The sequence below is a fragment of the Paroedura picta genome, chromosome 6 (assembly GCF_049243985.1).
Source record: "Paroedura picta isolate Pp20150507F chromosome 6, Ppicta_v3.0, whole genome shotgun sequence".
NCBI lineage: Eukaryota > Metazoa > Chordata > Lepidosauria > Squamata > Gekkonidae > Paroedura > Paroedura picta.
Window position 1 is genome coordinate 110,990,582 of NC_135374.1, and position 23,054 is coordinate 111,013,635.

The following is a 23,054-nucleotide window of genomic DNA, read 5'->3' on the forward strand; positions in this document are numbered from 1 at the left end:
AGCCAAGATAACTTTGCTTATGTTCCCCGGATATCATTACGCTCTGCAAACACCAATTTGGTGGTCCTTTGCCCCAAAGACATGTGCCTGGTCTTGACCAGACTCCTCCACAGGGAGCCAGCTGGGTGACCTTGGGCTAGTCACAGTTATCTCAAAACTCTCTTAATCCCACCAGCCTCACAGAATGCCTGTTGTGGGGAGAGGAAGGGTAGGTGTTTATAAGCCACTCTGAGACATGCGAGGCCTGCTGGGTGACCTTGGGCCAGAAACAGTTTTCTTAGCACTGTTTTTGCAGAGCTCTCTGAGCCCCGCCTGCCTCACAAGGGTGTCTGTTGTGGGGAGAGGAAGGGAAAGATGTATGCAAGCCACTTTTGGGACGTCATTGGGTAATGAAAGGCAGCCCAATGTCCTGGATGCTGCTGAAGTGCGTGGTATGCACCCACCTGTTGTATATAACCACTAGGCTCCTAATGCCTCACATTTCTCTCTACCTTCAAATCTGCATTTGTTTTAGAAATTGGGGTATAAAGCCCCTTTTTGTTCCCTCTTAAGGAATTCGTGATCAGTAACAGCACTTTGGAAATATGTTCAGGACCAGCAAGGAGGAGAGGAACAAGTCTCAAAAGTTCTCTGAAGCCACCCTGCTACCCTAGAAGCATCGATGAATGGCTGCTTCCTAGTTCTATTGTCTCCCATGATTTTGACACGGATACATGAGACTTGGATGCGGACCCTTCACCATTGAGCATTCCGGCCCATTATGTAACTGGCTCACTCTTCTGCCCTCTGTTTTGCAGCCCCAGTGAAGTAATAAACACGTAAGGCTTATGAAGCTTCTTCTGTGCATGGCTGATAGGTAGCATTCAGGTTGGTGGGTGACAAGCTGGGTGAGCTTGCCACATACAATGCGCTTGGTTGTGCAGGGACAAGCGGCACTACTGCACTATGTCACGTGAACGTCCGTCCTTGTCCCTTCTCTCAACCCACCCCTCTGTTTGTTCCCCCTGGAGTCAGTCTTGACTGCAGAGGCTTGCGTCAGGGCCCTGCCAGAAACTATTTGCCAGGAACGCCTAACAGGAAAACTGTGATCACTATAAATAGGCAAACTGTTTCAGGGGCGATGTGTTTTCTTTCCCGAGAGATACTGACACACAGTATAACCACAAGTAAGAAGGTTGCTGGAAGGGGACACCCGTCATCTTCACGCAGGTGAGAAAAACAGAAGAGAATATGCGTGTGGGAATGATTTCCAGGGGGTCCAGGAAAATGTTGGTCAGTCATTACATTAATTAGTCTCTGGTTAAAGCACTACAAAAGATGCTCCAAAGACCAGCTAACTCCCTTGTCAACCTTAACCTGATGGATCCACATTTTAATGATAAATCAGGTCAGCCTTTCTCAACCAAGGTTTCATGAAACCAAGGTTTCTTGGTAGCCCTGGAAGGGTTTTCCGAATGGATGGGAGTTCATTTTTATAGATTTTTAAAATTTGTTAAACATTTATTGATTATATAAGGTTATGTGGATTGCCAATGATCGGCCTGGAGGCCCTGGGTGGGTGTGTCCACAGCTCTGCTTCCCAACCCTATTCTTCAGGATCACACCATTTCTGGGGTTTCTTGAAACCTGAAGAATGTTTCAGGGGTTTCTCAACAGTAGAAAATTTGAGAAAGGCTGCATTAAAGTAGAGATATTTTCCTGAATGAACCAGTGCCTGAAACGCTGTGGAAATTACTGTCATATCCATACAGATTTCCTTCCTCTCTTTCTTCCCACTTTTCTCATTCTCGAAAACTAGACGTATTCATGTCTCGTCATCCGGCTTCCCTACCTGCTACCAAACTCGTTATTCTGGTTATGTATAAAAACCTGAATAGCCCTGTACTCTTAAAAAAATGTTATAAAAAGACCACCATATATCTGCGGATGAGTTGAGAGTGAGATTAGGACAGCTAAAGGAAGTCATTGTTTTCCAACACTGGGGACCAAAATCAAGGATGGACTGCTGCATTTACAAGCTGCCAGAAGAAACCAGTCACGCACTAAGGAAATGGCACTCACTGGGCCAGATATACATTTGGCCAGATTCTGCAGATTCTCTTATGTTTTGGAGGAAGGAAGGAAGGAAGGAAGGAAGGAAGGAAGGAAGGAAGGAAGGAAGGAAGGAAGGAAGGAAGGAAGGAAGGAAGGAAATGATTCCAAAATCCAGATAAAACAACACAGATGGTGATCACATCACATAGCTGACTACGCTCCCCGAAGAGCACTTTGCTCCACCAATTTGAACCAGCTGGTTGTCCCCAACCCTAGAGAAGTATGTCTGGCTTCCACAAGGGCCAGGGCCTTTTTGATCCTGGCTCCTACCTGGTGAAATGAGCTTTTGGAAGAGCTGAGGGCCCTTCAGGAACTTCCCCAGTTCCAAAGGGCCTGCAAAACAGGGCTCTTCTGCGAAGCTTTTGGTTGGGGCCAGTAAACAACTTATAATCATACCCAATTGACCCTCCCCAAGACTAACCCACCCCTGGAGATGGGGGAGATACAGAAACGAACAATTTTTAGCTGAAGCAGAACGATGTATTTTCAACTCATTAAATGTTAAATATTCTATGTATTATTGATTTTAATAATGTAAACCGCCACAAGCAGGTATACGTTGGGAGAGGGACTACATAAATATTATTAAAAATCAAAATAAAATAAGACCAACAAAGTTTAATTCTGGGTATAAGCTTTCATACACATGCACACTTCTTCCCCTGTTAGTGTCTGATGAAGTTTGTATGTAAAACAAAAGCTGATAACCAGAATTAAACTTCGTTGGTCTTAAAAGTGCCACTCAACTCAAACGTTGTTCTACTGATTCAGACCAACACGGTGATCCACCAGAAAATGAACGTCATTGTCAAAGATGAAGCGTGTTTGGTGCATCTCCCATTGACTCTACACATTAATATTAGTTCTCTCTTCCCCTAAACCAGGGGTAGTCCAACTGCGGCCCTCCAGATGTCCATGGACTACAATTCCCAGGAGCCCCTGCCAGCGTTCGCTGGCAGGGGCTCCTGGGAATTGTAGTCCATGGACATCTGGAGGGCCGCAGTTGGACTACCCCTGCCCTAAACAGTGGTTCTCAACCTTCCTAATGCCGCGACCCTTTAATACAGTTCCTCCTGTTGTGGTGACCCACAACCATAAAATTATGCAAGTGTTCTTTCACAGAAATTAAACCAAAACTGACCAATGGTTTATAAATTGGGTTTTTTCCAGGGCTTCTCAGTTCAGTTTGTCCTGCCACCTGGAGCGCCTGGCAGGAGCTGGAGGCGCTGCTGGAGGGGCTGATGGGCCAAGCACGAGTGCCTGCCGGAGGAGTAGCAACAGTGGCAGCGCCACCCCCCAGCCAAGCTGCTAGCCCCGCTGTGACCCCTGTGAAAGGGTTGTTCAACCCCCAAAGGGGTAATGACCCCCCAGGTTGAGAACCACTGCCCTAAAGAGTACAGTTTTACAACTATTGGGTGGTCATTTTATTACCATACCAGTGGGTGAATGAGAGGTCAGCTGGTGTGGCAAAATGTATTTCTGGGCTTCGTGCTACTCTTCGGAGAACTGCATGACCACAAGAATACAAAATCCGCTTGTTTCTGAGGTAAAATATAGACAATTCGCATAGTATTGGCAGCAGGGAAGGAAGTGAAACCTCATGACCAGAAATGCCGGCTTGCCTTACCTCCATTGATCCTGTTTGGTTGCTGATCAAGGGGACTTTGGGCCTGAGGAGAATAATACTGTTGCTGATGATAATTATTTGAAGGGAAATACGGGGAGGTTGGGCTTCTCCTGCAGTCCCGAATACTGGAGAAAGTCTGTGAGTGGGGAATTCCTCGTTGGAAGGGGGTGCAACGGGTCAGGCGTGGCTGTGGGGGCGGCAGGTGGTCGAACTCTTCTTCCTCATCCTCGAGACTGTAGCGATCGAATTCCTGATCACTGCTGGTCCCTTTCTTCCCCGAGTGAAGAGAGACACTGGAGCTGTTTCTGGACACAGATGCTGAAGTCGATGCATAGTCCTGCCTCAGACCTGAACAGTTTGCAGGGGGGAAAAGACATTGGAGTGAAATACTGGATAGAATCATAGAGTTTGAAGGGACCTCCAGGGTCATCTAGTCCAACCCCCGGCAGAATGCAGGAAATTCACAACTACCTGCCCACCCACAGTGACCCCTAATTCCATGCCCAGATGATGCCCCCCCCAAGAAAACCGGAATCCCTGGCCAGTCGTGGCCTGGAAGAAATTCACTTCCCAATCCCAAAGTGGCAATTGGCATTTCCCTGGGCATGCAAGAAAGGGCCACAAGAGCCAAGCTCAGACTGTACACCTACTTGCAATTTGCTTAATTTTACAGAATAGGCATATCTGTCAGACAGCTCTCTGATCTCTGCTTAAAAACTTACAAAGGAGAAACCGCCACTTCACACGGAAGCCTGTTCCACTGAGGAACGACTCTGTCAGAAACTTCTTCCAGATGTTTAGCCAGATGTTCCTTTGTATTAATTCCAACCCATTGGTTCTGGTCTGACCCTCTGGGGCAACAGAAAACAACCCTGTTTTGTCCTCTAGGTGACAGCCCTTCAAGTACTTGAAGATGGCTATCATATTACCTCTTAGTCATCTTCCCTCCAGGCTAAACAGACCAAATCTTTCAGCTGTATGTCACAATATGACTGGAAGAAGTGGTGTTCCTTCAAATTGCTCCCCTGTGTGCAAGATATATTAAAGCATTGTCCAAGAATTTGATGCTCACCCCTCTACCTGTATGCATGGACCGGGAACTTCCATGTCACTGTATCTGAAGATATGTCTGTGCACATGAAAGGTTATCCTTTGAACAAAACTTTGCTGGTCTTAAGGGTGCCCCTGGACTCCAATTTTGTTCTATGGCTTTGGACCGACACAGTGACCCACCTGAATCTAGCCCAAAATACAGTTAAACAACCCATGTGAATGTAGGGCCTCATTTCACAGCTCTCTTCTCTAAGCTTGTTGTCCATACAATAATTTCACAGCACAGACAAGGGTCAACTAAGTCCCTTGTTGTTTGTGAACTTTGCAAGAGCATTTGAGCAATCTGGTTCCAGAAAGGAAGGAAGCATTTGCTCTTGATGTGTAAGATGACCTCATATCCTACTTGACCCTCTTGAAGCAGGGGTGGCAAACTGTGGCTCTCCAGATGCCCATGGACTACATTCACCATGAGCATGGTGCTGGCAGGGGCTCAAGGTAACTGTGGTCCATGGACATCTGGAGAGCCAATTTGGCCACCCTGTTCTTGAGGTTCTCTTTCTTTGAAGCGCATCTAGTTTTAGCACAGGAATTCTCCTCATCAGTATTTGAGGATGCTTCACAGTGGGGTTTTTAGAAGACCCATCCAGAGCTAGCTAGGTGCAACAACTCTTCATATCAACCAAGCAACTTAGATGTGGTTCGGAACAAGAGTTTCCCCCAGGGTGACCGAAGTAGTGGTATGCAATGGTTCAGGACAAAGGGAAGAAGGGGAAAAAAAACCTACTTTCTTCCTGAAGCCGAGCCATGATCTGGACATCTGTGAGGTCTTGCAGTTTATAGCCCATGGAGATGGAGTCATCTTCTAGCTCAGATGTGCTCAGTTCACTGTCTATTGAGGACTGGGGGCTGAGAGGAGAGCTTCTAGAAATACAACCTGTATGGCAGTGAACAAGACACATTCTTAGCTATTATAGAACATATGAATGCCTTCTACTTTTAAAGCAGTATTTATAGACACTACAGTTGAAGCTACATTGCTCTAAATTTGCTATCTTTTAAAAAATAAAACAGTAGCATCTTTTAAAAAAGTATTTATTTAAAAGCTGTTTGGGGATGACTAATTTAATTTAAGAGACACAAGAAGCTGTGTAGGGTTGGGAACTTCAGCACGCCTCGGCCGTTTCGGCAATCACCGAAGAGGCCGAGGTGCGCCGAAGCGCCCAACCCCAAAGTTATGTCTTGACCCATGAATTTCTTCTTTGCTTTTCAGCTGGTGGGGGGGGGGGGATGCTCAGTACAAATTCTGATGTAGGGGAAGGGGCAGATTTTAAACATGCAAACACACCATCCTGGCCAGCCTATACCTTATGACAATCCATTTTATCTGCTCATCCTTCAGAACGCCAAGGTCTTTATTCTGTAGACTAGAAAAAAGTTCACCCAGCTCTCGGGATAACAAATGCGCATCCCACCTACATACACTACTTAAGATTCTTGCTCAGATTATAACTGGTACAGACCAAAATAACTTGCCCTAATGTGTGTGAAGATTTTTACAGATAAGCAAGAAGTCATTTTATCACTTGATCCCTGGAGAGAGCAGATCCCCCCCCCCTTCCTCTATCGCTAAGCATCTCTGAACTGATGGGAGGAAACAGCAAAAAATGAGCAACCATTTACCTACAAAAGACTGCATAGACAGTCCTCTGCAAATTGGTATTTTCAACCTTGATCGAGAGTGATTCAGCCCCCAGGCTCTGACAAATTAAGGAAGGACCCACACATTGCATTATTTATTTATTAACATTGCATTATGGCATGGGTCCTCAACGCAGTGCCCTTGGGCACCATGGTACACAATGATACCTTGGCCAGCACCCACCAAATGTTCTTTGCAAGTGAATGAGGCCAGTTCAAGCACTTGACCAGCAAGGCTTTCGAATGGCTACTGGAGGTCCAATTAAGATAGGTACAATACAATAATGACGTCTCAGCAGCAGCTGCCACCACCGTGTTGGTTTTGTTTTAACTCATATTCTTTCCCAGTATATATTTTTTAAACTATCATTCCTCTTCTCCCATGCACTCAGACTTCCTCTGTCCACATGACTAGGCTTCCTGAAGTAGTCATTTTGCGGTTAGTTCCACCTCCTGTGGCAGCCATTTTGTTGTTGTGCCCACCTCTCTGTGTCAGGATTCCGCAGATGCCTACAGGCTGAGAAAGTTGGGGACTGCCATGCTATGACAACTGTTCCCACCCTGTGCAGACAGAGCAGTCTTGGAGGTGAGCAATTACAATCCCATAAAACCCAGTGAAGTGTGGCTCCAACCTACCCCAGTAAAGCAAGAGGTTATAAGCATTCTAATGGCAGACACACATTCACTATTTCTGATAAGCCTTATGGCAGCAGCAGGAATTAGTAAGGCAAGCATTACCTGTCTTTTCAGGTGTTAATATTGCTTTACTGAAGGTTTTAGAAAAGGCAGGGGTGTTAAAGCCATTGCTATACGGAGTAAGCCTTGCAACGGGGCTATAAGGGAAAGCCAAGGAGACAGACGAAGAGAAGAGACTCCGCCATCGGCTAGCTGTTAATGGACAGAGAAGAGAAAGAGTTCAGGTTATATTTGGCAGCAGAACAATCACTTATTAAGGAGTCAACAGTCTGGTGGGGGAGGGGATGGAAATCAAACAATAACCCACATGCCAATAAGTGTTTCAGTTGTTGCAAGTGTGAAAGAGGGGAAAAAATTAGCCAGAGTTTAGAGAGAAACACGAAAAGGAGATGGGATGCAAATCGAAACCATTTATGAGTCATCTTCCACCATGACTTCTACATGGCCATCTTGTCCAATACTTGCCACACGAGACCCTCAAAACTGGAAGAGGCAGAGAACACAAACACACTAAAATATATTCAAAGAAAATGCTAACCAGTTGATGGATGCTAGATTAGGGGAGGCAGTTAGAGCTGCTGTCCATACAGGAGGGAATTGGACTGCTGTCCAGTTTTTCCCACAGAATAGGAGAGGGTGAGCGATCGAGCTGAGAGTTTAGTACCACGGGCTAGGAAAGTACTGGCTTGCTCATCAAGTGCTAAAAACAAATCTAATCCTTTTCATAATCCCCCTTTAAGCCAGCAGACATAAATATTTCTTCCTCATACCAACGTGAAATTCTGAGTTACATAAGCACAAATATTTTCCATGCCTATCTGCACAGTCTGGCATCTGACGTTTCTGTGCAACATGTCCGTCAAAAGGCATTTGTTCAAAGTCACATCCCTATAACCACAGGAATGTTTGTCTTAAACAGCACGATGGATTTCTTCAATGCAGCAAAATGGACACGCAGGAAACTACCTTACAATGAGACAGGGCATTGTTTGTTCAAGGTCAGTACTGCCCACTCTGGTTGGCAGACGCTCTCCAGGGTCCTGGGCTGAGGTCTTTTGCACCATCTGTTCCCAGTTCCCTTTAACTGGAGATGCCAGGGATTGGACCTGTGACTTCCTGTATCTGAAAATGAAACGTCACACCATTGCCCTTCCCATGTAAGAAAGGTCAATCAGGGAGGGGCTATTTCTATGGTGTTAGGGACCTGATCTTTATGCTGAGACTGGAAGACCATTTTGCCTTCACCTGTGATTGGGCAGTTAACAACTAGGAGGAGAAAGTCTTTCATGGGGGGATTTCAATCCTCTCAGTGGTAATCTTTTAACTATTTCAGATTTTGCTGCAAACCTGGAGCAGGGCGTGTATTTTAGTCTCTGTAGCCCTGATTCACAGATTTAGGTATCCGCAGATCAGATCATAGTGGACAACAAGAATACAGGATAAAAAAAGTTTTGTTTTTCATATATTTCACAAAACACTGAAGAAAAGACAACATATACCATGCAAGGTACATTAAGTGTTGAGACAATGAGGGCTATCGTAAGACAAAACAGTGTCATGGAGAGTAATAAGGTGTTGAAAGACCAAAATTTGCTGCATAAGATTACTTCACTGGAGGAATATTCATGGTACAATTGTGTTGAAAAACTGTTCACCTCTACTACATCTACCGAAATTTTTGTATGGGTCCTGTCACTGAAGAATAATGTTAAGCTCAATATGTTTATAAATTTTTTTATCATCTTGATTTCATGAACAGAGAATATTTTACACCTAGCCCATCTTTGCCATCCCAATGTCCCCTTTATGTATCAGGGCAATATGGTCAGCCTTCCTATAACACCCCCGATACTCAAGCTGTGACAAAACAAACTTTTTTTCAGATGGAGTGCCACAACTATGCTAGACATTCCCTTTGTGAGAACATTCCACTCAACCAAACTGGGAAACTGCAATTCGGAGTAATTCCCCCCCCCCTCATCTTCTGAAGTTCCGAAACCACAATCCTTTAAGTGAGATACACAATAATTGCAACAATAAAGTTCTACCTTCTTGCCTGCATCTAGAACACAACTCACGGTGGGAGGGGCCCCTGCACATTTCTTAATTTTTGCAGCTTGGTAGTTCCCAAGGTGCTCAGGCTGTTGTTACCTCAGTTCATGACCACTACAGCATCAGCTTTACAATGCAATCCAAAGTAGAGTGACATCATTTTGAAGCCAACGAGCTTCAACGGACTCAGAAGAATGCAACTGGATTTAGGATTGCGCTGTTGATGACTGCCAGAATTAACCGGCTAAGTAAATGGCAGGTGGCTTCAATGAAAGCTCCTTGCATTTTAAAAACCATAACTAAAAGCTCGTTCTTATAAATCACTATCGAATCGCAAAAACGATTGCCCTGAAAGGGCCTTTGTGATTCCCACTTTTGAGTGTTTCTTTTTAAACACAAGACGCTGTTTTGTAACAGTTTGATCGTCTGCCCAGGCCAGTTAGTGGCCAGCCTGCTTGCCCCCACAGATGCAGGCAACAATGTCAGTGCAAAGGGGCATTCATTATTTTGTACAATAACTACTGTGGGAAGAGCTGTCACAAACAAAGCTCCTGTTATAGCAGCTGTGACTAAGAATCACACAAAGGGGACCCACAGCACACACAAGCATGGTATTTGTGGCAAAGGGAAAGAGGTGAAAACATACCCTAGAGTTGTGGGTATCTGACACAGAAATAACATCAGCTCCTCAGAAAGGTAAAAGTTTCTTTGCTGGTATAATCTTGCCACAAGTCTTTTATACAAGTAGGAGATGAGAACTCAGTGGTAGAACCATAGAGTGTTGGATGAATCCTAGAGCATCATCCTGACACAACAGCAGCCCTTCTAGTTCGGACCAGAAGGGACATCGCGCATTGCTGCGATAGCAAAGAGATGATCACCCCGTTTTCTGAAATTTTCATCATAACCAAAATTCTCCAGGCTGTACTCAATTTGGAGCTAGAATGAGTACCCTTCAACTCAAGGCCCCCGACTCCAAATGCTAGGAGGGTTGCAGGAAGAAGGCATTCATGAGCAAACCCAGCCAAATCAAGAGCTTCCCATAGCATCCATCTTTAAATCCATGCCTAAACTACACCTTCCTCAGAAACATGTAGGTTTGCCAGACATAACAGAACTAGAGATGTCAGACATCTGTATGAATATATATATTTTTTTCCTTATTACTGGGCTTTTATACGCAAATAAGTTTAGAATCATAGAGTTAGGAGGGATCTCCAGGGTCATCTAGTCCAACCCCCTCTACAGTGCAGGAACTCACAACTACCTGCCTGCCCACCGTGATCTCAATTGAATGCCCAAAAATCTCCAGAAAACATCCTGGCCTGGAGGAAATTCATCTACTATCCCACAGTGGCATTTAGCATTTCCCTGGGTATGCAAGGAAGGGCCACAAGAGATGAATGCTGGCTTATCCCTTCCTGCCCAACCACTCACAATCTGCCTAAGTTCATGAAATCAACATTTCTGTGAGGTGGCTGTCTAGTCTCTGCTTTAAAACTTCCAAAGAAGGAGAACCCACCACCTCCCCAGGAAGCCTGTTCCACTGAAGAAGCGCTCTAACTGTCAGGAACTTCTCCCGGATGTTTAGATGGAATTTCTTTTGAATTAATTTCATCCCATTGGTTCTGGTCCGACCCTCTGGGGCAACAGTAAAGAATTCTGCTTCATCTTCCTTATGACATCCCTTCAAGTTTAAATCATTCCCAAAATCTTTCTTAGCATTGGGGGTTTTCCATCATATCATGATTCTAGAGCAGGCTTTCTCAACCAGGATTCTAGGAAACCCTGGGGTTCCTTGTCAGTCTTGGAAGAGTTTCCTGAATGGGAGGGAGTTAATTAATGTTTATGGATTTTATAGCCACTGAGGGCCAATCAAATGGCTGGCACATCATCCAATAGCATGGTCAGGCCTCTAATTGGCCCCCCGTGTTCAAAATATATGCAAAATTATATCTGAGCTTGCGTATTCAATCTATACCAACCCTCCTGCTACACAAACGGAAGCAGTTAGAACTATTTTAAAGGATCCATTAGGGTTTTTAATATACATACAAAGTATAATATTGTCCTATTGCCTTTTAGAATGTTGTCATCCACCTTGAGCCCTAATCCAATCTCAACTATACTTATCATCCAGGTATTTATGCATCTGGACTCTAACTAGCCCTTCCTGGCAATTAATTCCCCCCCTCCCAAATTATATGTAAGGCCTGAGGAAATCTGTTTCAATATATCTAAAGTGTGCATGCACTTGAAACTTATACCCAGAATTAAACTTTGCTAGTCTTAAAGATGTCTCCTGGACTCAAACTTCGTCCTGCTGCTTCAAACCAATCTATCGTAATGGTTTTAAGGTATTAGTATGCACATTTAAGCAGTAACAAAGTTAAAATCGATCCACAAAGCTGGGTTTGCTCTTAGCCAAATAAATGAGGATTCCCAGTTGCATCACTGAGTCCTTGCCTAAACTCAGGCATATCCCAGGATAGGAAGTCTCTCCCAGCCAGTCTCCACCCTAAAGTCCTGTGTAGAGAGGAAGGGAAAGGTGTTTGTAAACTGTCCTGAGGTAATGAAAAGCAGAGTATTTTTTTAAAGTCTTCTACTATGTTCTGTACATTCTTGAAACTTTGACAAACTCCATTAATTTATTGATTTATGTTTTTGCCCGCTCAAAAGAGAACCAAAGAGTTCCAGGCAAAAATCACCTTTCCACAATGCTCTGCTGATGTGCCAGACAGAAAAAGGGCAAATGCGCAAATATCCATTCCCCCCAAAGCAAAAGAACCATCAGGAAGGCAGAGATCCTCAACAAGCTGACTCCTTGCTAAGTCAATGTTTGATGAGAACTGATGGGCCAGCTCAAGCATGGAGGCGCAGTCGTGAAAATATAACTGACACAGACGCTCGGGCCCGGCAGAAACAAGGGAAAAGATCAAGGGCCTGTAGAGAGGCGTCCAAAACGATCTAGCATCTTGTAAAGAGATGCTGCAGACTGGAAACCGAAATCATATTGTAGCGGCTGTATACGTCGCCTGAGTGCATGGTTTCATAGGCAAACTGTGAGCACTACCCAGGCAGTTTGTACAGAGTGGCATGCTGCTCTCTCAGGAAAAGGACAAAGGGAGGAGGAACTGGAGCTGGAAATCTTGTTGGCAAATAGAGGAGACGTCTATGAAGAAAGCTGCCATACCAAACAGGGACTCAATATCAGATACAAAATGGCACCCTGGGATTATGAACAATCAGGTATCTATTTTTTTATTTATCATGTGGCACATGTGTAAGGTAGCCAGGAGATCCTAAAACTGTCTGGCTGCCAGGCAAGAGACATTCAGAGGGGTTTTGCCACTGCCTGCCCCTGGGTCACCACCCTGGCATTCCTTAGGGGGTTGCCCGTCCAGGGCTAACCTTGCTTAGTTTCCAATATCTGACCGGATCGGGCTTCCCTGACCAGATTAGCTAGGCCCATTCCACACATGTAGGATCATGCACTTTCAGTTTGTTTTTGTGGCTGGGTTTTCCTGTGCAGAACAGGGCTCATTCCGCACACATAGGATAATGCACTTTCAATGTACTTTAGCAGCTGGATTTTCCTGTGCAGAACAGGAAAATCTACTTCTAAAGTGTTTTGAAAGTGCATTATCTATTGTGTGCAGAATAGGCCCAGGAAAACCTACTTCTAAAGTACATTGAAAGTGCATTATCCAATGTGTGCGGAATGGGTCCAGAGCTGTTGTAATATGACTTCAGTGTCACTAGGAAAGTGCCAGTGCTGTCCTAAGCAGTGTTACACTCTCCTAGGTCTAGTGACTTCAAAGGACTCAGAAAGGTATAAGTCTGCACATGACTGCACTCTTAGGTGGACTGACAGGTCACAGTGTGGGTGCCACCCAGATGTATCTCAGACCTCCTTCTGCACAAGTTATACCAATGCAAGAGCTGTCTTTGTCAGGATGTTTGGTAAGCCCTGCTGCTAGGTCAAAGGAAAAGGCTTATTCTTAGCCCCAGATTCTGCTTCCTGAAGATTATAACTGGGGTGCCAGTTGTTTACAAATAGTCAGGATTCTGTTTTCCATTGCTTAATGCAGCCTTTCTCAACTTTTTAACCATTGAGAAACGCAATTGAGACTGACTCTGGCTGATTCCACACGGCGGTGGCTGTGCCGAAATGTTGCTGGTGCAGTGCTGTGGAGTTTTAGGATCCTCAGCTTTCTGTGTCCCCACAGGGGACACATTTCAGTGCCAGATCTGCTCTGGCGCTAAAATGTGTCCCCCCTGGGAAATGTGCCCCCCTGGAGGTCTGCAGGGGGTATTATTTTGTAGGAAGGTGGGATTGTGTGGAATGCAATTTTTTTTAAACACCCCAGCCTGCCCTGTGGCACAGTGAAGCTGACTGGGGCATTTTTTTGGCCCCCCCTGGACCACTGTAGGATGGGGAGGAGCCCCGCTTCCAGATGAGCACCTTCTTGGCCTTTTCCGCTCATGCGAAATCAGCCTCTGGCTAGTATTTGGATGGGAGACCTCCAAGTATTGGGGTGATAGTTCCCCTAACACTAGGGGTCATGACACGGAGGCAGGAAATGGCAAACCCCATTTGAATGTCCCTTGCCCGGCTACCAAAAAACCCTCAGATCTCCTGGCTATGCTGCACACTCCATACTATAAAGAATAACCAGAAACATTGTAGTTTAGTGGTTAAGACAGGACCAAGGAGTCCCAGGTTCAAATTCTCACTCTGCCATGGAGTCTTGCTGGGGGACCCTGGGTCAGTCACACGCTCTGAGCATAGCCTAACTCACAGAGTTGTTGTAAGTTTAAAAATGGGGGGAGAGGAAAATGAAGGCAGCAGCTTCAGGTCCCCATAGGGATGAAAGGCAGGGTACAAATGTTTGTAAATCATCCATCCAATACATGTGTATTGAGCTAAGGGAGATAAAAGGAAAGTTCCGTATAACTGATGTTTTGGCACCTCAAGATACAAGAAGATTTATAAAACTAATTAGTTCTGGCAATATTGTTTACTGGCCACTAGATTCTAAAACCTGAGGTAGGTTTAGTCATTAATTCAGGTACTAGAAGGGATTGAACAAATGACCAACTTACCGTTATATCCAAAAATGTGTTTTCCTGGGGAAAGAGCTAGCCCATCTTTGTTTCTACAGGTTTTTTGTTCCAAAAGTCATTGCGTAACTCTTGCAACAGTTCCCTCAGCCATCTTGCCAAACAAGAAAACAAAGCCGCTTCACAGATATTCTTGGTCGTTTTGTATCCATCACTGCCTCTAATTGTCCTTTGGTCTTGGTTCCTGCTTCTGTCCCGTGGTTTTCTCTTTTAATTCGGAAGATACACTCCAATAAGAGGGACCTCACTGTAGCAAGATTCCAACACACCAAGCACACACTAGAACTTCTTGTGCAAATCCCCTTGGATAATGAGGAGACCAACAAATAAATATATTCAAACAAAGCAAGTACTCTACCATAGCTAGGGCATACTGCACACGGTTCAGAATAATAAAATCAGAATCCAGTAGCACCCTTAAGACCAACAAAGATTTATTCAAGGCGTGAGCTTTCGAGTGCAAGCACTCGAAAGCTCACACCTTGAATAAATCTTTGTTGGCCTTAAGGGTGCTACTGGACTCTTGTGCTGCTTCAGACAAACATGGTTACTCATTTGAATCTGTTCTAGGAAAAGTTGGCCATGTCTGTGGTTTGCTATACTTTAGGTGTCCCTACCTTTAATTAAAAAAACCCACTGCTGAACTAGTTTAGGGAATTGTTCTTCAGACCAACACGGCTACTCATTCGAAACTATTCAGAATACAGCATGGTAACTACAACAACATCTACTATTTTGGGGTCCTTGAGTGTTGGACACCTTTTTCAACCATGTTAAGAAAACTTAAGTGCTCCTGCTTGCCCAAAGAGGAGGTGGCAATTTCGACCAATATCAACCCCGCACTGAAGACCTGCAGCAGACCAAATTTCAGTGGTCAACTCAGGGAGGAGAGAAATCTGTGGTACTCTTGATCCCTCTAAAGAAAATGTAAGGACACAGTGGGTTAAAAGCCGGTGTAATGTCACCCAGACCTAGTTAAAGGATTTGTGGGGCTTCTGGCACCAGAGCCAGTTTAAGGAATCACAAGGTCTTTTTAGTTGTTGTCATTAGGTGCGAAGTCGTGTCCGACCCATCGCGACCCCATGGACAATGATCCTCCAGGCCTTCCTGTCCTCTACCATTCCCCGGAGTCCATTTAAGTTTGCACCTACTGCTTCAATGACTCCATCCAGCCACCTCATTCTCTGTCGTCCCCTTCTTCTTTGGCCCTCGATCGCTCCCAGCATTAGGCTCTTCTCCAGGGAGTCCTTCCTTCTCATGAGGTGGCCAAAGTATTGGAGTTTCCTCTTCAGGATCTGGCCTTCTAAGGAGCAGTCAGGGCTGATCTCCTCTAGGACTGACCGGTTTGTTCGCCTTGCAGTCCAAGGGACTTGCAAGAGTCTTCACAAGGTCTTAGCTGAGCACAACTGGTGCTGTTATTTCTGCTGGAACAGCAGGGCACCTTCCCCAGGGGTGTTGGAACTTTAGAAGCAAATGACAGCTTCACTTTGCCAAAAACATTAGCTAGTATTATCTTCAACATAAACTTCCTTGGCATCAAAAAAGCAAACCATCAGAAAATAATTGTACAGCACCACGGAGCCCCTAGAACTGCATGGCCTGTGGCATGAGCGACATATGCTACTACAATAAACCGCTTCTGATGTCACACCTTCTATCACTCTGACATAATGGTACTGTGTGACCTACTTGTTCCACATGTAGAAAAGAACAGTCAAGCAAGTGTGTACTGTTCCTAGGATCAAATAAAAGCCCATGTGCTGCAGAACTTTTCATTCCTCCTAAGAAGAAGAGCAATTCTGGACCAGGCTAGTGGTCCATTTAGTCCAGCATCCACTTTCACATAGGGGTCAACCAGGTGCCTTGGAGGGTCAACCAACAGCATATAGGCCAAGGGTGGCCAAACTGGCTCTTCAGATTTCCATGGAGTACAAATCCCACGAGCCCCTGAAACATGCTTGCAGAGGCTCATGGGAATTGTAGTCCATGACCATTTGGAGAGCCACAGTTTGGCCACCTCTGATATAGACCAAGACCTTGAGGGTTGCCTCCTATTCAGAGGCTACTGCGTCTGGAAGTGGTTGTTTCCATTAGCCTCCGTAGCTAGTAGCCACTGATGGATCTCTCCTTTTATATGTCTAAATACCATTTAAAGCTATCCACGCTTGTGGCATGGTGGGAAGGCAGCATGGAATAGCCTGATCTCGTCAAATCTTGGAAACTAAACAGGGCTGGTACTTGGGTGGGAGACCACCAAGGAAAACTCTGCAGGGGAAGGCAATGGCAACCTCCCTCTGCTTCTGGCTTGCCTTGAAAGCTCCTTAGTGGGATCACCATAGTTCCAACTGATGGCACTTATATACACGTGCTTATGCCCATCACTACATTCTCCAGCAATTAATTCCACAATTGAAGCATTTCCTTCTGTCAGTCCTGAATATGTTGCAAATCAACTCCACTGGGTATCCAAGAAAAAGTTCTCTCTATTCAACTTCTATCGAGCATGGTTTTAGAAACCTCTATCATGTCCCCTCATTTGCTGTCGTTTTAAAAGTTATGCATAAGATGTGACAAGTCTCAGACTCTTCTGCCTTACATCACAGGAAAAGTGCTTCAATGTCTGAACCACCTTGGCTCTCCTTTTTTGTACTTATTCCAGCTCTGCAGTATTCTTTTTTTTTTTGAGATACACCAACCAGAACTGTATACAGTGCCATAGCAAAAATCTCTGCTGAACCATTACAGTATAGTCCATTTGATTTTCAGTTCCTTTCCTGATAATTCTCAGCTTGATGTTTGCTTTTTTCACTGCTGTAGCACAGGGATCCAACTGGGGTTTCTTTAAGGCCCTGGAAGGGTTTCCCAAATGGGTGGGAGTTAATTAATTTTTAATATATACTTTAGATTTGTTAAACATTTATTGGGTGATATGATTATATATGGTCCTGTTGACCTGCCCCATTTCCCAGAATGACCAATGATAGGCCTGGAGGGGATAGGAAGGGGAGGGCCCCTGGTGGGCGTGTCCACAGTTGTGCTTCCTAACCATATTCTGCATGATTGTACCACTTCGAGGTTTCTCGAAACCTGAGGAATGTTTCATGGGTTTCTCGATGGTAAAAAGGTTGAGAAAGGCCGGATTAAGTTGAGAACTGGTCTGAATGCACTGTTAGACTTCTTTTGTTTGGTTTTTATTGTATAGCATTAGTTTCATATACCTTCTTGTGCATTGCCCTAGCCAGCTATTTTTGGAAAAGTAGGCAATGATTTTTTTTTACAAACAATTAAATTAAAGCATCCACTGGCCAATGGTCTTTCCATCCACCTTGTAGCTTTGGGGTTTTGGCTTCTATTTTACTAAAACAAAACTCTGTGAATAATGATTTGCATTATCTACAAGGACGTAGTTCTTAGAATGTCAAAATTGTAGATATACAATTATCCGGAATCCTGACTTCTGCCTATATCATCTTTTGTAACTGTGTGACTCTTCCTAGCACTGCACTTGTCCTGTTTCTAAAAATCTGAGTTATGAGTGATCAAATGTAATGCTTGTGTTTGGCACAACCATCATTTCAACTACTCTCTAATTATTGGTGATTTACATGGTAATTGGAGACATTGAGGAGACTTGTGAGGACAATTGTTATTGATTTTAATTGGCCTGTTTGCCTGCCAGTGGTCTTATATTTTTAACTCAAAGCATCATTTTACTTAAAAATAATTTTTTGAAAGAACCTACCCGCATGTGATGCTGCTAAAAACTGTTTTGATTCTGGCTCTGCAAGCAATTTCCTTGCAACATGAGGGGACAATAGGAAGGATAATCTTCCTAATCTTGTCAGGCTCTTAAGGTGAATATGAGAAGATCCTCTCTTCATCAAAGAAGATAAGAAGATTGACATGTGAATTGTGCAATGTGTGATGATTCCACAGGCAGCCAGTAATAACTATTTGCAGTTTTAGGGTCCCCGATAAAGTCCAGATGTCAAGAAGGATGCTGACTGCCTCTGAAGAGATCTTCTGAGCTGTCAGGAAAGTTCTACCCTGCCATTTTCCTTCACTGACATTTGTACTTTGGGCTTCAAGTTGTTTACTTAGTCTGACTGGAACTGTGCTCATTACATAATCTTGCACGGCTTCCCGCCCCCCTCCCTCCCCGATAAGGACTAAATGCCATACAAACCCGCAGCCAAATGTCAGAGTGATTATTTCAGTCCATATGTGAAATTAAACATCTGCTGTCTCTTTGCCACCTGCCACTTCTTCCCTTTCCCATGAAGAGCACATGTCCTTCCTGAGAGATTTATCTAGTCTGCCATTGCCCCTGAGTTTTCTTCTCAAACTCTCAGATTACTTCAGCCTCTTCACTCTAGTCTTGTGTCTCTATTGCTTAGCACCCGGATTTTACACGGCTCTTACTTCAGTAATCCTGCTCGTCTGATGCCGCTATGCCCTACTTCAGGGGACTCTCACCTTCGTCATCCAATAGGAGGTTCTTGAAATTTGGAATAAAAGTTGTGGATGCCACAACAAAATGGCTGCTACAGGAGCTTGATCTGGCTGCAAATGTTGGAAGATTCAGCAGAGTGTCAACAGGTTCCAAGCCCAGCACCCTCCTGTGAGGAAGGCAGCTGCATCCAAATAGGTGGTCTCTGTCGATAGCAAGGTGATGTCTCCTGGGATATTTGAGCCTTGCATACAGGCACTCTGCATATTGGAGGGAGGAACGGTGCATGCTGAGCGAATTCTTACTGTTTTGTTTTGTCAGTTGTGGACAGAGTCAGTTAACAGAATCTCTCTCAGTCAGTCAGTGAGTGCCTCTGGCTCTATGGACTTGTGTGTTTGAGACAGAAGCAGTGTCTCAATAACCTACTCTAACAAAAAGAAATGTGTTATAAACAAAGTTTACCTCAGTAAGAAGGTATGAGACGGAATCTTTGTTATTACAATTTTACCAGCTGAGAAGAAAATAGAAAAGCCTGCCAGATGTACGAGAAATGTTTGTGTTTGTTAACTGTGAATGTGCCAGTAAGTAAACTTGCTTAACAGTTACCCAAAGAAAACAAGAATGATTATTTCAAGAAAAAATGAACCGCCCAGGAGAAAAACAAGCTGATCTTAACTGCGACAGAAACACTGTTTCCAAACAAAACTTCCCCGCTTACTCTGCCCAAGGTTCTGTGGCATCTCATATTCAACAAGGGTCTAAACCAGGGGTAGTCAAACTGCGGCCCTCCAGATGTCCATGGACAACAATTCCCAGGAGCCCCTGCCAGCGAATGCAGGGGCTCCTGGGAATTGTAGTCCATGGACATGTGGAGGGCCGCAGTTTGACTACCCCTGGCTAAACCATGAACCCAGCCCCAAATTCAGTCTTTATAACACTTCTGACACACCTCTGAAATGGAGGAGAGCCAGGATTGGCTTTTTTTTTGTTTTTGCTTTGAGGAAAAAGCCGTTCAGTTTAGTCCAATTTATTTTTATGATCCAAAATCAGCAGTCAAAAATATCAACAACACATAATAAGTGTTGGAGGCATAAAATAGATATTCTGTACAGATATATACATAGGTGTATGCAAGTAATAGCAATAATAAAAGTTTCTTAAATGCTCTAGACCAGTGGTCCCCAACCTTTTTATCACCGGGGACCACTCAACGCCGGGGACCACTCACCGGGGACCACTCAACGCCTTTTACTGAGGCCCGGTGGGGGGGGGTAGTTTACTCCTCTACTCTCAACCACTGCCCTAGCGCTCTCTGATCACTATGGTAATGTTTAAACATCCCTTCAAAACAAGATACAGACACACCACAACAATGAAGTGCGTTGTAAAGGGCCGGGGGGGGGGGGAGAAGGCGTCCTTCGGGGCCCACCTCCAATTAGTCGAAGGACCACATGTGGTCCACGGCCCACAGGTTGTTGATCGCTACTCTAGACCAGTGGTCCCCAAGTCCCGGTCCGGGAACCGGGAACCAGGACCGGTCCGTGGATCAGTCAGTACCGGGCCGCGACTCCTCCTCGTCCTCCTCCCCGGCTGCTGCCTCCGGGGCTGCCCTGCAACTGTGCTACTGGCTCACATTTGGTGCTCTCCAGTAGCCGCCATGGCTGGGGCTCTCCCTCGGCATGGCACTGTGCAGCTGCTGCTAGCAGTACCCACCCAGCAGGCGGCAGGAAGTCAGGGGCGCTAGCGGGAAAGCAAACGGAGCAGGGGCTCTGGAAGCGGCGACGTCCCTCGGCAAAAGACTAATCCCCCCCAGGCCTCAGTAAAATTGTCAAGCGTTGACTGGTCCCCGGTGATATAAAGGTTGGGGAGCACTGCTCTAGACCTTTTTCTTTGTTCAGCATGCCAGGGTGCAGAACCTTGCTATCTTGAAGGGTAGTTTCATAGAAACAGTCAGCAAGAAGAAGAGAGGTGTAAAAATAGTTTGATCTACCTGCATATTTGGATAGAACTGGGGCAATGTACCTATTCCGAATGTCCTGGTCACAGCGGCAGTGTAAGGGGACGTGTTTGATTGATTCTACCATTCCAGACTGACAAGGATAGAAACGTTGTACATATGGAATACGTGCATATTTTGAGGAAGAAGAAACTGCGTACCAAGGAATGCATGAACAGATGCTCTGGCACCCACAGACACCACACTCTGCACACTTAGCATTCCCGTACCTCACTGCAGAGAGCCACTGCTTTTCCCAGACTCCTTTGATGTTTCCCCTCCAGACAAGCTACGCTTCAATTTCCTTGATGACAGACAGGTATCACCAGAATCCCACAACTATTGTGAGCTGTGTATTGCGTCAAGTATCATCTCAGCCTGTGCAGAATGGGGGACGGGGGACTGGACTGAAAAGCACTTTATCTTGTGGCAATAAATGAGTGCGCCAAGCACTGGGCACACCTTGATAGAACATGCTGGGAATCTCTGATATGATCCCACTGGTGCCACCATGTTAAAAAAAAAAAAGAATGACCCTCCACAAAGATCAATGCTAAAGTGTTTTCATAAAACACTGGAAGAGTGTGGCAGGCATTGTTCCTTTGTTACAACCAAATGCTAAAGTGTTTATCGTTAAGCTTATGAGAGACCCATCATGGTATAGTACTTAAAGAGCAGCAGTCTCCAATTTGGAGAACTGGGTTTGATTCACCACTCCTCCTCAGGCAGCCAGCTAGGTGACCTCAGGCTAGTCACAGTTCTCTTAGGGCTGTTCTCACAGAGCAGTTCTCTCAGAACTCTCTCAGCCCCACCAACCTCACAGGGCGTCTGTTGTGAGAACAGAAGGGAAAGATAGATGTCTATAAGCTACCTTGGGACTCCGAGGAGTGAAAAGTAGGATTTTTAAGAACCAGCTCTTCTTCTTCATGGATCAGTGGCAAAGCAAAGACTTCACAGATGGAAAATCCAAGTATCTTCATGTAAAGTGGGTTAGAAAAGGTTTTTCTCTGCCTGATGCCCTGAAGACTTGCTGTCAAGTCACAGGAGGCAAAACAGAGTCTGAGGGAACAGATATATGAGGGGTAGTCAACCTGTGGTCCTCCAGATGTCCATGGACTACAATTCCCATGAGCCCCTGCCAGCGAATGCTGGCAGGGGCTCATGGGAATTGTAGTCCATGGACATCTGGAGGACCCCAGGTTGACTACCCCTGCAATATATGATTCGTTACCATGCCGCTTCATGTGCTCAGTCAGCCACTGTTTCATGTGGTTGCTCAATGATATTTGTCTGTCCTTCAGGCTATACCCATTACTAAGGTACACAGTACCTTAATGCCAGAATAACTGAAAAGCAAGAGGTGTGTGGGTGGGCAACCCCTGAAGGAAATGTTTCCTCCTTTGAATGTCGAGTTCTCTTAATAAAGGATAGCAAGCATTCATGCTCAATAACTACTGCTGAAGCTTCAGCATCCTGGGGCGGAAGTCAAATATAGACTAGGAAAGCAAAAAATAAAACATATGGGAACAGGGACACTTGAATAATAAGAATGGGTCTCAGCACACCAGAATTGGCCGTGGTCTCCTCAGTCATTGCTGGGGAGGGGGGAGCTACAACAAGAGATCGATTCACTTAAATAGCAAAGGAAACGTGGAAGTAAAATTATCTCTGGGAATCTCTGAGTCGCTCTTTGGTATCAAACTCCTGTTCTAGGGAAATAAAATCAGAGTCCAGTGGCACCTTTAAAACTAACAAAGATTTATTCAAGGTGTGAGCTTTCGAGTGCAAGCACTCTTCATCAGACTAAGAACTGACCCTCATAACAGTAGGAATATATAAGCAAAAGTTAATCCTGTTACATTAGTAAACTGTGTCACAGCATCTAATTGGTTGGCTGGTTTGGCAGGGAGTTCTCATGTGGCTGTGTTTGGATGCTGTGACACAGTTTACTAATGTAACAGGATTAACTTTTGCTTATATATTCCTACTGTTATGAGGGTCAGTTCTTAGTCTGACGAAGGGTGCTTGCACTCGAAAGCTCACACCTTGAATAAATCTTTGTTGGTCTTAAAGGTGCTACTGGACTCTGATTTTATTGTGCTGCTTCAGACAAACATGGTTACTCATTTGAATCTGTTCTAGGAAAAGTTGGCCATGTCTGTGGTTTGCTACACTTTAGGTGTCCCTACCTTTAATTTTGGGGAAGGCACTGGCAAACCGCCCCATATTGAGTCTGCCATGAAAAAGCTAGAGGGCGTCACCCC

The 23,054-nt window shown here is 44.9% G+C and overlaps 1 protein-coding gene across 2 annotated transcripts in view; it reads right to left on the reverse strand.

Moving 5' to 3' along the window:
• The window catches only part of SLAIN1 (SLAIN motif family member 1), a 52,836-nt gene that overhangs the window by 12,244 nt on the left and 17,538 nt on the right, over positions 1–23,054 (reverse strand). The window contains exons 3-5 of one of the 2 annotated variants that reach the window (XM_077343919.1): positions 7,211–7,360; positions 5,559–5,708; positions 3,722–4,069 (exon numbers count right to left, since the gene is read on the reverse strand). In XM_077343919.1, coding sequence (XP_077200034.1) covers positions 3,722–4,069; positions 5,559–5,708; positions 7,211–7,360 — 648 coding nt within the window. The remainder of the gene's footprint in view (positions 1–3,721; positions 4,070–5,558; positions 5,709–7,210; positions 7,361–23,054) is intronic. The other variant, XM_077343918.1, reaches the window with a different exon arrangement.